This window comes from Dreissena polymorpha, chromosome 4 (assembly GCF_020536995.1).
Source record: "Dreissena polymorpha isolate Duluth1 chromosome 4, UMN_Dpol_1.0, whole genome shotgun sequence".
In the NCBI taxonomy this organism is placed as follows: domain Eukaryota; kingdom Metazoa; phylum Mollusca; class Bivalvia; order Myida; family Dreissenidae; genus Dreissena; species Dreissena polymorpha.
In genome coordinates, this window is record NC_068358.1 from 140,184,245 (window position 1) to 140,202,007 (window position 17,763).

The window sequence follows — 17,763 nt, forward strand, 5'->3', positions numbered from 1 at the left end:
CGAAACCTAAACGCAGATTTCGAAACCTAAATGCAGACCCTAAGTTCAAGGTCAAGGTAACAGGGGTAAAAATTGTTGTGCGTATGGAAAGGCCTTGTCCATATACACATGCATACCAAATATGAAGGTTATATCTCAAGGGACATAGAAGTAATGAGCATTTTTCAAAACCTTAACGCAAAGTGTGACGGAAAGAAGGACAGACAGACAGACGGACAGTCCGATCTCTATATGCCCCCTTTTCTTCGAAAGGGGGCATAAAAAAAAGAAGAGACAAACAGCAAAAAATCAATCAATTCAGGCCACAAACAAAATTCTTTATAATTATCTTCACACTAAGGTCATTTGATTGCGAAATTTGAGCAAGATTCAAACAGACTACATATTCTTCAATCGAAAAATATAATTCAGCAAAAAATTTTCTAATTAGTTTCTTGACAATCACCATCACATTGAGATTGATTTTATTTATTGGCAAAGATGAACATACAGCACTCGCATGTCACATTCTTGCAATGAACAAATATGAACTATTGTGAAAGAGAATTTTGTAATTTTCATACATATCATATGATTAAGAATGTGCTACATTGTCAGCATGCTTTGTTCTGAAGTAATAATGACTTCCACGTTGCCGTGATTGTTTGATATTCAAAGACAAGGACACTTCATAAAAGGGATTTGTCTGTTTTGAAAACCACTTTAGATTTGAACAAAGCTTTGTTTTTTACACAATTATCATATGGCTCTTAATTTACAACATTCTGGTATTTTCGTAAACACATACTTATTATTTCTCAATTCAAATGGAATTGTTTCACGGACATTGATTTCTACAGTGGACAAAAAGACAAAGGGACATATTTCAATCAAATAGGCAAGTCAAAATTATTCTCTTTACCATTATCTTCACATTAATATCCTTCAATAGTTAAAATTTAAAGATTGGTTCTCAGGGAGCTCAGAATCCGGTAAAGGTTCATCAATAGACATTAAGAATGTGCAACTTGTCAGCATACTTGTTCTGAAGTAATTATGACTTCCTTATTGCCACAATTGTTTGATACTCAAAGACATACATGTACATGTACCTACACATTAACATATTATTCATAGTTTTAAAATATTAAATGAACAACCATATCATTCATTGTAAGTTATGTTTTTATCATAGTAGGATTCATACTGAGGATATACTTATTTTAATGTCATGACAGAAAGAAAGAACAAAAGCATCATGTCAATGAAGATTACAGACAAGGACAATTTATATGCAAATCTTAATTAACCACAGTCTGGTATTTTCTTAAACATATACTTATTATTTCTAAATTTAAATGGAATTGTTTCACAGACACGTATTTCTGAGAGCTAAGAATCCGGTAAAGGTTCATCAATAGACATGCCATTAAATGCATGTTTGCTGAATGTGTTAATTTCCTCACAGCTCTTGAAATCTGCTGCAAATCTTTCAGGCCCTGAATGCGTTTTTTTTCTACACACATAAATTATTATATTACTTTACATATTTGAATTTAGACAATACCATGTTCCACGTAGCAGACCTGATTATGAACATTATTTGATTTTAAGAAATTATCCAAAATAAAACTTTACAATATGAAGTGTAAGTTCAAAATCTGGTTAAATATTCACCAGCATGAACGACTACGTAACTCATTCTATGATGGTAGTGTTTAACACAACATAATTCACATTGACATTGCAAGTAATTTATTGCCACGATCATTTAACAGTTTAAAGAAAAACATCATATTTACTTGCCATTCACTGTCTTGAAATATTTAAAAAACATCAATATCATACATTCATAGACTATTGTTTATTGTCACAGCAGGATTCATACTGTGGTATACATATTTGCTTGCCGTGACAAAAATAACTTAAGTATCATATCATATCATGTATCACACAGGAACCATATAAATAAAATAGATTGGTCTGTTTTAAATCCACTTTTCTTTTGAAAAAAAAGAGCTTAATTATCATATGGCTCAGAATGCGCTACATTGTCTGCAGATTTGTTCTCTGAAATTAATTAAGAATTCCTCATTGCCATGTTGATTTGGAATATACCTGAAAGCAAAGCTATAAGCAAATCTCAACTACCTAAACTCTTAAACATTTCTTTAACAAGGGACAAAATTGTCACAAAACCAGGTTTTCAGTTGAAAAAAGTTTGATAAAGGGAGACAATTCAAAATGTGTATTGTTAACCCCCTTGTATAAAATTGACCTTGATTTCAATTAGAAAAAAAGTCTGATAAAGGGAGACAACCCAAAATCAAAATGTGCATTGTTACTGATTGTTCATAGTTACATAGTTGTTTCAAAATCAATTTTTAGTTGTGGCGACCTTGACCTTGGAGATATTGACATAATTCTTTCGAGCGACACACCGTCCAATTATGGTGAACAAATGTGCCAAATGATTTTAAAATGTCACAATGAATGACATAGTAATGGCCCAGACAAGCACATTTATGGCCATTTTTGACCTTCAAACTCAAATTGTGACCTTGACCTTGGAGATATCGACGTGATTCATTTAAGAGACACACTGTTTAATGATGGTGAACAAATAAGCCAAATAATTTTTAAATCTCACAATGAATCACAAAGTAATGGCCCGGACAAGCTCATTTATGGCCATTTTTGACCTTCAAACTCAAATTGTGACCTTGACCTTATAGATATCGACGTAATTCTTCTGCAAGACACAACGTCTAATGATTGTGAACATATGTGCCAAATTATTTAAAAATCTGACAATGAACGACAAAGTTATGGCCCGGACAAGCTCATTTATGGCCATTTTTTACCTTCAAACTCAAATTGTGACCTTGACCTTAGAGATATTGACGTAATTCTTTCGCGCGACACACCGTCTAATGATGGAGAACAAATGTTCCAAATGATTTTAAAATCTGACCATGAAAGACAAAGTTATGGCCCGGACAAGCTCATTTATGGCCATTTTGACCTTCAAACTCAAATTGTGACCTTGACCTTGGAGATATCGACATAATTCTTTCGTGCGACACACGGTCTAATGATGGTGAACAAATGTGCCAAATGATTTTAAAGTCTGAAAATGAACGACAAAGTTATGGTCCGGACAAGCTTGTTCCGCCCGTCGACATGGCCAATCTAATAACCAGTTTTTTCTTTCGGAAAACCTGGTAAATAATATATATTGATAATTTCTCACATTTTACTAGAAATAATTCACAGACACTGATGTCCCCAAAATACATGTTTTGACACGAACAAATCCACTATATTTTCAACAGTCAATAAAAAGGCAAATGACCATAAATCAGCCAAACCAGGTCGAAGTCAAGTTCTTTTCTTTGCAGTCAGTTACACGTCAAGGTCACTCAATGCCATTAACACTTTGCATGCTGGGAAATTTGTAGTCTGCTAAAATATTGTCTGCTGAATTTCTAAAATTAGCATTTTCTTCCATTTTTTTTTTAAAGAATACTATCAGAATAGCAAACAGTTTGGATCCTGATGAGACGCCACGTTCTGTGGCGTCTCATCTGGATCCAAACTGTTTGCAAAGGCCTTCAAAAATCGGTTCCAGCAATGAAAGAGTTAAACTGTGATAGTTTGAGGAAGCTTCAATCCCATGTTAAAGAGGAGTTATGAAATACAACATTTTGGAATATATATTCCATTCTGAAAGAACAGCAAAAGGGCCATAATTCTGTTAAAACTTGTCAAGGCAGAATTGGTTTCTTTATAATCATCCACATGTTAAGATCATTAAACTGTGAAAATTTGAGCCTGATCCACCCAGTATTTAATAAGGAGATAAACAAGAATTGTGTTTGAGAAACAATGTCCCCTATTGCGCTGCTTTGAAGCCATATTTGACCTTTGACCTTGAAGGAACACCTTGACCTTTCATCACTCAAAATGTGCAGCTCCATGAGATACACATGCAAGCCAAATATCAAGTTGCTATCTTCAAAATTGCAAAAGTTATGACCAAGGTTAAAGTTTTGAGACAGAATGACCGACAGATAGACAGGCCAAAAACAATATATCCCCGACCATTCGATCCAGGGGCATAAAAAAGACTTGGGACCTTTAGAACTATTATATTTTTTAATGGCTCAGAATGCGCTACAATTTCGGCATTTCTTGTTCGGAAATATCGTAAGAATTCCTCATTGCCAGTTATACTTGAACAAATATGGTTGTCTAAATAGATGCTTGTAAGTTAATACCCCCCCCCCCCTATGCATGGCCTTACAGTGTTCATTCTAGAAATCAAAAAGTAGGGGGGAATTTCACTTTGAAAAATAGGGGGGATTTTTCACAAATGGGGGGGGAATTGATCAAGTACCATTTATATGTTTTCATTTTCGTTTTAATGTTTATTTGTTTTAACTTCTACATTACTTAAAACAGTCAAGTCAGTGAAATACCATTGTAACTGCTGTTAAATATAACTGCACTTTCCATAGTATAATGCTGACTTAAATAAAAACAAAGGATTATGAAAATAATTGTTCACATGATATTTCTGTATCATTTAAAAAAAAAAAAAAAAATACTGATTGTCTATCATGATATGATATGAATAATGATATGATATTAAAACCTAAGTCATGTAAGTGTCTTAATTAATGTATAGAATTAAGTTTTTACATTCCAGTATCAAAGGACAATTTTCTTCCTTAATCATTCACGAGTCGCATCCCTTTATTTTTTAAATGAAATTTCTTATTTTTTAATTAACCCAAATATCATTTTAAACCAAAATTCTTTAAAGTTTATTAACCCGTGAATCGAAGAGTTAATTCCCTTTGATTTCCGGTGTTTTTCTCAATAAATACGCGAAGCAGAATTTAACAGTTTAAAAAACCCGTAACGGATATCGAGTGCGCGAATTTTCTCGCACACATGCTGCAGATGGGCGCGATCTTTGAAAAAATAGCGCGAATCGCGCGGTCTAGAATGAACACTGCCTTATATGATTTCTCTCCCCTAGAGTTATAAATCAGCAACCAATCAAAACCATTTTATTGTTTAACAAAATGGCAGGAACAGGTTTATTGCACAATGTCTAAGATGATAACATTTTAAGGTCTTAACCAGGCAATGAACTTCCTCTAATGTTGCAAAATTTAGTAACTGACTTTTTAAAAGGTTTTCATAGTTTTTGTGAGTCACGTCACATGTTAACTTGTACATGTTTTGTATTTAGACCATTTTAGGTTCCTCATAATTAATAATAGGCATTTAACTAAAGCTCTTATTCAACTAAAATGAAATTATTATTTTTTTTAAATAAATTGATAAAGTGCAAACCATATTGAACCCAATAATTACTTGCATGTGACGTCTAAATAACAAGAGGGCCATGATGGCCCTGTATCGCTCCACTGTTTTTTTATGCGAAAAAACGCGCAATGCGCATGGGTTGAAATATACTCAAGCATGTGACTTTCTCTGTCTATCCCTCGTCCCATTGGGCTCTTAAAGTTGGAAGGGTGAGCATTTTTATAAATGGAACAAGAGTGCCAAACTGTCACAAGATACGCCCGTTCGAGGGTTTTGGACACCATGCTCAATGCTTGAAAGTGTCCTCAAGACCTAGTTATTGACCCGGCATGACCCATATTTGAACTTGACCTAGATATCACTTAGATGTAACATCTGACTAAATTTGGTGAAGATCAGATGAAAACTACTTCAATTAAAGAGCGGACAACATGCTTAATGCTTGAAATGCACTATGTGACCTCGTTTTTGACCCGGCATGACCCATGTTCAAACTTGACCTACATATCATCTAGACACAACTTCTGACCAAATTAGGTGAAGATCAGATGAAAACTACTTCAATTAGAGAGCGGACACCATGCTAAATGCTTGAAATGCACTAAGTAACCTCGTGACCTAGTTTTTGACCCGGCATGACCCATATTTGAACTTGACCTACATATCATCTAGACACAACTTCTGACCAAATTTGGTGAAGATCGGATGAATACAATTTGAATTAGAGTCCGGACAAAGTGGCGCCGTTGAAAATGCACTAATTGACCCTATGACCTAGTTTTTGACCCGGCATGACCCATATTCGAACTTGGCCTATATATCAACTAGATGCAACTGCTGACCAAGTTTGGTGAAGATCGGATGAATACAATTTGAAATAGAGTCCGGACAAAGTGGCCCCTTTGAAAATGCACTTATTGACCCTATGACCTAGTTTTTGACCCGGCATGACCCATATTCGAACTTGGCCTAGATATCAACTAGATGCAACTGCTGACCAAGTTTGGTGAAGATCGGATGAATACAATTTGAAATAGAGTCCGGACAAAGTGGCCCCTTTGAAAATGCACTTATTGACCCTATGACCTAGTTTTTGACCCGGCATGACCCATATTCGAACTTGGCCTAGATATCAACTAGATGCAACTGCTGACCAAGTTTGGTGAAGATCGGATGAATACAATTTGAAATAGAGTCCGGACAAAGTGGCCCCTTTGAAAATGCACTTATTGACCCTATGACCTAGTTTTTGACCCGGCATGACCCATATTCGAACTTGGCCTAGATATCAACTAGATGCAACTGCTGACCAAGTTTGGTGAAGATCGGATGAATACAATTTGAAATAGAGTCCGGACAAAGTGGCCCCTTTGAAAATGCACTTATTGACCCTATGACCTAGTTTTTGACCCGGCATGACCCATATTCGAACTTGGCCTAGATATCAACTAGATGCAACTGCTGACCAAGTTTGGTGAAGATCGGATGAATACAATTTGAATTAGAGTCCGGACAAAGTGATGCCTTCCGCCCGCCGCCCGCCCGCCCGCCGCCCGCCAAGGGGTTTCACATAATACGTCCCGTATTTTATACGGGCGTATAAAAAGTTACTACAGTGTTAACTAAACAGACTAAAAAGCCGGGGAATTGTTCCTTTGAAGCACAGTCCCATTGCTTATAACGTAAGTACATTTATCTCTCCAAAAGATATTGTCGTTCTTTCTATTTCACATATTTTTAGATGCTGAAGATCAAATATACGCATTTGATTTGAAACAGATTCACAAGACCCGTAGGAATCAAAATGCCTTAACCCTTTACCAAACGACACATTTTGGACTTTCCCAATTTGAAAAAGGTTGCAGACGACAATTAAATTGTAATGGAATATTAAGGAAATAATCAGGTAGGGTAGAAATAATTGTGATAAAAGGAGATATTGCTCATCTTGAGCAATTTCTCATTTTATCATAATTTTTTATAAAGTTGTCAGCTATTAACCCGTAAAATCCTGTTGGTGTTTAGTAAAGGGTTAATAATCTCTGGTTCCTTCTTAGAGCCTTTCACATATTTATAACAAATACAATAGTAGCATCTTTCTTTGTAAAGAATCATCTCAAACAAGGGCTGTTTGTAAAACATGCATGCCCCCCCCATATGGGCTGTCAGTTGTAGTGGCAGCCATTGAGTGAATACATATTTTGGCACTGTGACCTTGACCTTTGACCTAGTGACCTGAAAATCAATAGGGGTCCATCTGTGAGTCATGATTAATGTACCTATGAAGTTTCATGATCCTAGGCGTAAGCTTTCTTTAGTTATCATCCGGAAACCATTTTTGTGTGTGAAGTCACCGTGACCTTTTACCTAGTGACCTGAAAGTCAATAGGGGTCATCTGCGAGTCATGATAAATGTACCTATGAAGTTTCATGATCCTAGGCGTAAGTGTTCTTGATTTATAATCCGGAAACCATTTTCTAAGTTGAGTCACCGTGACCTTTGACCTAGTGACCTGAAAATCAATAGGGGTAATCTGCGAGTCATGATCCATGTACCTATGAAGTTTCATGATCCTAGGAATAAGCGTTCTTGAGTTATCATCCAGAAAACATTTTACTATTTCGGGTCACTGTGACCTTGACCTTTCACCTGAGAATCAATAGGGGTCATCTGTGAATCATGATCAATGCAACTATGAAGTTTCATGATCCTAGGCATAAAACGTTCTTGAGTTATCATCCGGAAACCATTTTACTATTTCCGGTCACCGTGACCTTGACCTTTGACCTAGTGACCTGAAAATCCATAGGGTTCATCTGCGAGTCATGATCAATGTACCTATCAAGTTTCATGATCATAGGCATAAGCGTTCTTGAGTTATCATCCGGAAAACATTTTACTATTTCGGGTCACCGTGACCTTGACCTTTGACCTAGTGACTTCAAAATCAGCAGGCGTCATCTGCGAGTCATGATCAATGTACCTTTGAAGTGTCATGATCCTAGGCCTAAGCGTTCTTGAGTTATCATCCAGAAACCATCTGGTGGATGGACATACGGATGACTGACGGACCGACATGTGCAAAGCAATAAACACCCTCTTCTTCGAAGAAGGGCATACATATAATTAACAACCCACACATCCCTTAGACCAACAGGCCTGAGAATATTATGATAATCTAAAGATTATTTCTTATATTTATAAATGTATTTAATTAAGTAATACATATGACTTCTAAGATCAATTCATAACTTATATAAAGAAAATTATAAAATGATAAGAAATTTATATAGATCGTTGAGCAATTGACAATCATATCTCCACAATTCATGAGTCACAATTAACAAATGGAACAATGAATCATTAGTTATTAAAAAGCAGCATATAGACAGTTAAGAACATTGCACTTCATTAATTCCAACACCTTCTCTTGGATACAAAGTTTGAGTTAACAATGCAGAATCATATATTGACTTTTATGGAAATAATTATGTTCATGGAAGTTGTGTTTAAAAATCAATAAGATATTATTAAACTGGTTTAAACACTACAAAAAAGACATTAAATAAACATGTCATCCGAATTTTTTTTATCCGGATATATGGTCACTTTCGACATATTTAAATAAATCCCGACTTTTTTCAGTTTATAAGAAAAACATTCAGAACACATGTTTTTACTTCAATTCCTTTGTAAGCAGTCACCATCTGATCTAAAATGGCACTAAATGACAGGGTTTAATCTCATGTTTACAAGATGTTGTTGTTGTTGGTCACAGCCACACGGCCGCAGTAATCTCCCCTGGTAAACGTCATATGTTCAGTTTTGTGACCTCCCGGGACAGGGTCAAATTTGAGCCCTGGGGAATAATTTGAACAAATTTGGTAGAGAACTATTAGATATCACAACATACCAAATTTAGTAGCCCTAGGCTCTATAATTAAGAACAAGAAGATGTTTGAAGTTTGCACAAAATAGGCCTTATTTAAGCATACATGTATGTTCATTTTTGTGACCCCTGGAGCAAGGTCAAATTTGTTCCCAGGGGCATAATTTGAAAAAACTAAGTAGAGAACTATTAGATGTCACTACCTACCAAATTTGATAGAAATAGGCCCAATGGTTATGGACAAGAAGATTTTTATAGTTTGCACAAAATGGGCCCAATTTAAGCATATGTTCAATTTTGTGACCCCTGGGGAACGGTCAAATTTGATCCCAGGGGCTTAATTTGAACAAACTTGGCAGAGGACTATAAGATGTCACTACATACAAAATTTGGTAGCCCTAGGCCCAATGGTTATGGACAAGAAGATTTTTAAAGTTTGCACAAAATAGGCCTTATAAAAGCAAATTTTCAATTTTTTAACCCCCAGGGGCAGGTTCAAATTTGACCCCAGGGGCATAGTTTGAACAAACTTGGTAGAAAACTATAAGATGTCACTACATAGCAAATTTGATAGCCCTAGGCCCAATGGTTATGGACAAGAAGATTTTTAAAGTTTGCACAAAATAGGCCTTATATAGCAAATTTTCAATTTTTTAACCCCCCGGGGCAGGGTCAAATTTGACCCCAGGGGCATAATTTGAACAAACTTGGTAGAGGACTATAAGATGTCACTACATACCAAATTTGGTAGCCCTACACCATACGGTTATGGACAAGAAGATTTATAAAGTTTGCACAAAATAGGCCTTATATAAGCAAATTTTCAATTTTTTGACCCCCTGGGGCAGGGTCAAATTTGACCACAGGGGCATAATTTGAACAAACTTGGTAGAGGACTATAAAATGTCACTACATACCAAGTTTGGTAGCCCTAGGCCCAATGGTTCTTGACAAGAAGATTTATAAAGTTTGCACAAAATATGCCTTATATAAGCAAATTTTCAATTTTTTGACCCCCAGGGGCAAAGTCAAATTTGACCCCAGGAGCATCATTTGAACAAATTTGAAAGAGGTTCACCACAGGAACATTCCTGAGAAATTTCATCAGAATTGGACCAGTAGTTTAGGAGAAGAAGATGTTTTAAGAAAAAGTAAACGCACGCACTCACGGACGCACGCACGCACACACGACGGACACAGGACCATGACATAAGCCCCGCTGGCCTTTGGCCAGTGGAGCTAATGATTACTTGTATTTAGACAAAAAGGAAGTACTATAAATCCAAGTGATCTAAAAGACATAAAATTATTATTTACATTACCCCACATTTATATATGATCCACCTCAGGGCTAGAAAGCCTATTTAACATGTACACAAGAAGCACTTTATTACAATAAGGTAGCAACTTGTTTTCACTGTCTGAAAATCAACCACTAAAATTCTAAAATGGCATGAAAGGGAATAAAATAAAATATCAGCACTTTCAAATAAAAAACAAAATTAAACAAGAGCTCTGCTGTCTGAGACAGATGCCCCCCAAACAGGGCTTTGATACCCATCACTCAATCATTTGATGACATGTCAAATGGAAACCATTTAACACTAAATGTCACAGTGACCTTGATCTTTGAACTGGTGACCCCAATTTTAATAGGGATCATCTACTGTCCAAGGCAAATACATACAAGTACTCAGTCAATCGGCCAATTCGTTGACAAGTTATTGATCAGAAACAATCTGGTCTACCGACTGACTGATCGACATCCAGCAAAAAAATATACCCTAGCTTCTTTGAAAGGCTGCATAATTATGTAGTGTTTGCTAAACTCTATAAAAAGAGTCATAAATCATAATCAGATTTCAGGTTTCTTTTATTTCAAACTGTTTCATGGACTTTTCTGCTAAAGAGTGGCCCTTGTCTCCATCCCATCACATCCAGTTGTGGTAATTAGCTTCAGTAGAAGCACCATCACTTGGTAGAAATACTTTCAAGCAGGGGTTTTTCTGCCTATTTTGGGAAAAAGAGTCTGACCAAATTGAGAATTTTTATCGACAAAATTGTCCATTTTGGGAATCTTTGCCTCTAAGAAACGGCTCATTTTAAGAAAACGTTGGGAATTTCTCATGCTTAAATAAGTAAGTGGTTTAACAAATAAATTTGTTTTTATTTGTTATTTTGTCTTCTTTATATAAACACAGATGCAATATTGGGCATGATCAACGTTTATTCAAGTACTGCAATTTTGTTTTTTAGTTACAGTTACACTCTGAGATAAGAACTGTACAGTCAAAAACTTATAGCAGATATTTTTTACCAAAACAAACACTGGTTAGTCACACAAGTTACAGCATAATTTTTCTCTGTTTTCTGTTTTTGAAAGCATCACGCAGCTCCTCCAATGTTTTGTCAATCAGATCTAGACCTTCAATGCAGGTAAGCATCAGATGAGTAAGTTTGGTTTGTGTGAATGTGCTGCGTAATGGGGAGCACAGCAGGTTCATGGTGCTGAATCCTCACTCAACCACAACAGTGCTTGTTGGTATGATACACATCAGCTGGGCTTTAATAATCTAATAATAATAAATCATAAGACACTTCTTTCTAAAAAAAAATAAAAAAATAAATATTTTTTTTTGGAAATTGGGATATTTTTTTTATAATTTCGGTTTTTCGGTTTGGGATAGGGTCCGTTTGCTTTGGGAACGCCACAGTTTTCCGGAGGCGCAGACAGTACTGAAAAACCCCTGTCAAGTCTTCAGTTATATTTAATTTTGTGAATTTCAAGCTCAGAATCCGGTAAAATGTTCACCACAATGAACAACAATGTCATTCATTCTGAACCGGTAGTTTTCATCATAACTTCATTCACAATTGACGATTTGTGAGACGTGTCATGCGAAAATTGGTAGAATGTTGTATTATGTGGCCAGCTTTGTTCCAAACCAGACTGCGGAAATGAAGGAACTACACTGTCCGCTATAAAGTCATGAAAGGTCAGGATACCTCCTCTCAAAGTAGCTCCAAACCAGACTACCAAACGCTCAGTCTGGACTAGAGCTATGCTAGCTACATATGGCACAAGACACATTTTTGCAGGATTCTGGACATATATATATTCTGCCATGCCTATTCAGGGACAACACTTTCTGTGTTTATGAAATTTTTTCGTGAAAAAGAAGTCTGGTCTATACGAAAATCAGGTCTGGGCATTAAAGTCATCCCAGATGTGGCATGTGCTGATTGCAAAGGATAATCTGGGACACTTCAGGCACATGCATTTATCCTGGTTTTCCCAGAGACTGCCTCATATATAAACTAATTGTTTGGCTTAAAACATTTGTTTAAAGTTAAACGTGCCCAGCAAACTCCAGGCATATTCTGACCTGTTCGAGCCTCATGGTCATGGCTTTGATAGCCAATGCACTGCCACTTGGTCTTAGCAATGTAGTGCGATTCAGCAAAGATTATTTTATCCAAAAATGTACAGAAACATACATTCTCAACCCATTTAAAAACCTGAGAACCTTTATAAGTTGTGGCATGGTGGAGTTTTAAAATTGATTTCGATGAATTTTTCCCATGTGACGAGAACATTTCCACCCAATAAAACCGCTACTGAAATCAAACGATTGTGTACAACATACATAAGATCATTAGATGCTGCAGTCACACAAATAATTGCTTCTAGCCAACGTAGTAGATAATTTTGCATGCATTTTTCTAAAAGAGATGGAACCAATGCTTAGGAGATGGCGCTAATAATATGAGGTGCCGCCAACACTTAAAACCGTATATAGTAGCTTCTAACATCGATAAGCTAGAAATCTTCATATATACAAGTATTAAATGTTAATTTAAAACTTTGAAAACAATTGGACACATTCTGGGAGCTCAGAATCCGGTAAAAATTCAGCAATAGACATGCCTTTAGATACATGTGTCTCTGGATTTGTTATTTTCCTCATAGCTCCAATCAATCCTTTATCTATATAACCAATTTAGGTCTAACAAGAAATGTGTCCACTTGACACCGATGCCCCCAACTGTAACTTTGTCACTATAAAAAGCATAAATGTGAAAATGTTTTTGAGATATACATCACCTTTATTTTATTAAACTATTAGTTTGCTGCATAACAGGTGTTCAAGATTTAAATTTTGTTGTTTGTTACATATGTCATCTGCTGCAGTTTGTAGGTATGTTTGAACTGAATGTTTAAAACGCACTAAGTGACCCTGTGACCTAGTTTTTGGCCCGGCATGGCCCAATTTGTTAACTTGGCCTAAAGATCATTTAGATTAAACTTGTGACCAAGTTTGGTGAAGATCGGATGAAAACTATTTGAATTAGAGAGCGGACACAATGCTAAATGTTTGAAACACACTAAGTGACCCCATGACCTAGTTTTTGGCCCAGCATGACCCATGTTCGAACTTGGCCTAGAAATTATCTAGATACAACTTCTGACCAAGTTTGGTAAAGATCATATGAGAACTACTTCAACTAGAGCTTTGTCACAGACATGACGAATACCCCCACATGCGCATTGACACATAATATTTTGCATGTCGTCTTCACAAAAAACAACGGACACCATGCTTAATCTTTAAAACGCACTAACTTGACTTAGTTTTTGACCCAGAAAGGCCCATGTTCTAACTTGGCCTTAAGATCATCTCCATAAAACTTCTGACCAAGTTTGGTAAAGATCGGATGTAAACTACTTGAATTAGAGAGCGGGCACCATGCTGAATGTTAAAAAACGCACTAAGTGACCCCGTGACCTAGTTTTAGGCCCGGAAATGGCCCATGTTCAAACTTGGCCTAGAGATCATTAAGATAAAACTTGTGACCAAGTTTGGTGAAGATTGGATGAAAACTACTTAAATTAGAGAGTGGACAACATTGTGATGTTTAAAACGCACTAAGTGACCCCCTGACCTTGTTTTTGACCCGGCATGACCCATATTCAAACTTGCCCTAGACATTATCAAGATACAACTTCTGACCAATTTTGGTGAGGATTGGATAAAAACTACTTGAATTAGAGAGCAGACATGGTGAGGTTTAAAACACACTTAGTGACCCCGTGACCTAGTTTTTGACCCAGCATGGCCCATGTTCGAACTTGACCTACACATCATCTAGTTACAACTTCTGACCAAATGTGGTGAAGATCGGATGAAAACTACTTGAATTAGAGAGCGGACACTTAATACGGACCGACAGACAGACAAGTTCACTCCAATATAACCCCTAAACTTCGTTTGTGGGGGTATAATTAGAGAGAGGACACGCAAAGTGTGACGGACGGACAGACAGGCAGACCAACCAACGGACAGTGCGAAAACTATATGCCGTCCATTAGGGGCATTAAAATAAAATCACTATCCTTTTAACCCTTTCACACTCAGAAGCAAAGCAATAATGGCTTTGTGCAACCAGCATAAAACTATAACAGACTGCAAGTAACGCCCAGTCTGTTCTTGTTGCATGCAGTTTGCTGATGATCATTATCTTAGGATTGGAAATAAAGGCTGTACAACTTGAAGCTACTAAAAATAAATAATTTGATTTTTTTAAGCAAGTACCAACTCGTCAAAGTAAGCATCTGAGTGGTAAAGGATGAAGTAAATGTATAGAATTCGTTACTCCCATCCCCCAGTGATGTGTTCACAAGAGGACTACACTTACCATGGGTGGAATGCGCTGTTGCAGGTACTGGAAGTCTTCCAGGTTGTACATCCCTGGTTGCAGACCCTGTAGACCTTGCATGCCTGCGATATTCTGGGGACATACACAACAGACACTCTTACATATTCATCATCCCCTTACCAGCATTATGTCTTGCATTACTTCATCACATACAGGAATCACAATATGAACACAAGTTCACCAGCTAATGGATACCTACATTTGTAGTTGGTGATACAATAGTTTTAAGGGTTGTTGCGGCAGTTTATTTAACCGAGAATATATTAATAGCAACAACGATGATGCCATTATCACAACTCAATATTTTTGTTATCAGTATCATCAGAAATGACCGAGTTGGTTCATAATTCAATTGTCAGTGGTTCGATCCCAGTTGGGGTTAACTTTTTTTTTATTTCTTTAATTTCATTCTTGTTTTATACTGGAGCTTTTTAGTCATGTTGTTTAAATTTAACAATTTAAAGCATTTTTAATCACAAACTTCAAAACAAGCCGAAATCTGTGAACAAGTACATGTAAGTTATTAATGATTAAGGTCGAGTTTGATACTGTATGGTTTTATGTTTGCAATTAAATATTGTTTTTTATTTATGTATTTTGGTAAGCTGTTGTGATCCCTGTTAAGATTGTAAACACTTTCTAATGTTTATGCATATTTCTTACAATCTATGTACCGGTACTTGGGTTTTGCCTAATTGATGTATTTTTATCAAATTTGACGTAGACGGTAGGGATAGTTAAAACAAAAAATCTCTGTTAAAAGTGCGGTGACCCCAATTTTTTCATTTGTGTTTTATGTTGACAACACGTAGATGAACATATTTGAGCAGTTTTGCAGAATTCTATTTGACAGAATTTTTTTAAATTACATTTTGGTGTTAAAAATAGTAAACAAGAGGGCCTTGGGCCCTAAGGCGCTCACCTGAGACCCAAAGGAACTTTTCTGGGAAGGTGGAGTTCAAAATAATAAAGTACTTCATACAGACGGGCGTACATACTTAACTTGCGCTTTATAGTTCGATTATTTAGTGTAAAATCTTCAAAAGAGGACGAGTGCTGAGCAGAGAGGCGGAGGTACAGACTTAGTGTGCTCTATTATTAAAATACGTTTTCACTGTTTTTTTCCATTCAAAGTTATTTAGAACAATGATACTTGGATTTTCAAGTAATACTGCATTTCACATATCATACATGACGTCTGTACATAAAATTAATTAGAATAATAGTATTTCTGACTTTCACATAATCAGGGGTTTTTTTTACTAAGAAAGTGACGCCGATATTCGGCGTCTTCCCCTACCAGAATTTTTCCCCTTAAAATACAATTTCCCCACCAAAAATATCATTTTTCACCAAAATATAATATTTTCTCTCAAAGAAATGTTTATTTTTCCTTGGGGCATTCGACAATTAACCAATTTGCACCATGTACAACGAATTCGCGCTCTCTCTCTCCAGACGAACACACAACATCTGGGAATCCCAGTTATTCTAAATATAGCTCTTAAATAACGTCATGTAAACTGGGCGACTAATCGTAATAATCATGTGACTATTTTACTGGATACCGGTCTTGCGCGAGAAGGTGTTTCGTCAATTAATTACCGGAAACCAGTCGAATTTTCATCCGGGCTATGCAAGCCGAGGTATAAACGTGAAAACAGAAAAAAATGTCTCACAATTAGCGTTCTTACACAAACAAAATAAAACATTCGAACTCGGAAGATGCTGAACGCATCGAGGCATTTTTTAAGAAAGAATCACCGAAAACCGTTAAAACCGAGCAGGATTCCGAGGTAATCAACATCGAACATTGTGAAAGTGAAAGTAGACAATCGGCAGCTGCCGCTCCTTTCCCTTCCAATACTGTAGCAAATCAAGATCGTCAACCCATTCATCATGAAATTGAAATCACAAAATTGACATCGTCCCCCGGCCCCAGTACAAAAATATAGTTGAAAACATTTCCCATTATTAGATCTACACCTGCAACTTTATTATGGACTTTGACTTTAATACCTGTTAAATGTGTTTAAGAACAAAAAGGACAGAGACAAGTCTCTTTTGATGAGTTATAGACATTGAAATGAACAGTTTTTATTTTTTCCCCTAATATCTCTCTTTCGCACTCTTTTTTTCCCCTTTCACCCAGCGTCCAGCGTCTTCCCCTTTCTCTAAAAAAAACCCCTGCATAATACTGTATTTCACATATCATCCATGTAGGCCTACATGACTTTTGTATATCAATCTGTATGACCGCTCATCTATTTTCTTTTTAAAGGTGAAGGGACTCTTATTTTCAATCACAAAGGAGGGAGGGGTGGAGTGAAGAGGGATGTATTGTGTGTGGGGGGGTGGACATTTATTACATTATCTTCCAACAATGCGAAAAAATGCAAACATAAAATAATAAAAATAAATATTTGTGTTTTTTAACCGTTTCAAAAAAAAAATATTTGGGGGGGGGGGGGGGGGGGATATAGTGTGAGGGTGTGGTGGTCATTTGTGAGATGATCTTAAACAAGAGGGCCATGATGGCCCTGAATCGCTCACCTGACTCATTAAGATCAGATGAAAACTATGACCTCTATTGTCTACACAATGTTTTTCTATGATTTGACCTAGTGACCTAGTTCCTGACTCTAGATGACCCAAATACAATCCCAATCCAGATTTCATCAAGATAAACATTCTGACCACAGTTCATAAATATTGGATGAAAACTGTGACCTCTATTGTCAACACAAGGTTTTTCTATTTATTTGACCTAGATTTTTACCCCCGATGACCCAAATACAATCCCACCCAGATTTCATCAAGAATTCTGACCAAATTT

The 17,763-nt window shown here is 36.4% G+C and overlaps 2 protein-coding genes across 8 annotated transcripts in view; one reads left to right on the forward strand and one right to left on the reverse strand.

Annotated features, from left to right (window-relative positions):
* LOC127876953 (uncharacterized) overlaps positions 1 to 17,763 on the forward strand; it is a 90,586-nt gene that overhangs the window by 37,968 nt on the left and 34,855 nt on the right. The gene's annotated exons all lie outside the window — the stretch shown is intronic.
* The window catches only part of LOC127876934 (protein lingerer-like), a 91,421-nt gene that overhangs the window by 16,202 nt on the left and 57,456 nt on the right, over positions 1 to 17,763 (reverse strand). For 6 of the 7 annotated variants that reach the window (XM_052422441.1, XM_052422442.1, XM_052422440.1 and 3 more), the window contains exon 17: positions 14,907 to 14,999. The exons of the other annotated variant lie outside the window; for it this stretch is intronic. In XM_052422441.1, the coding sequence (XP_052278401.1) occupies positions 14,907 to 14,999 (93 nt within the window). The remainder of the gene's footprint in view (positions 1 to 14,906; positions 15,000 to 17,763) is intronic. 7 annotated transcript variants of the gene reach the window in all.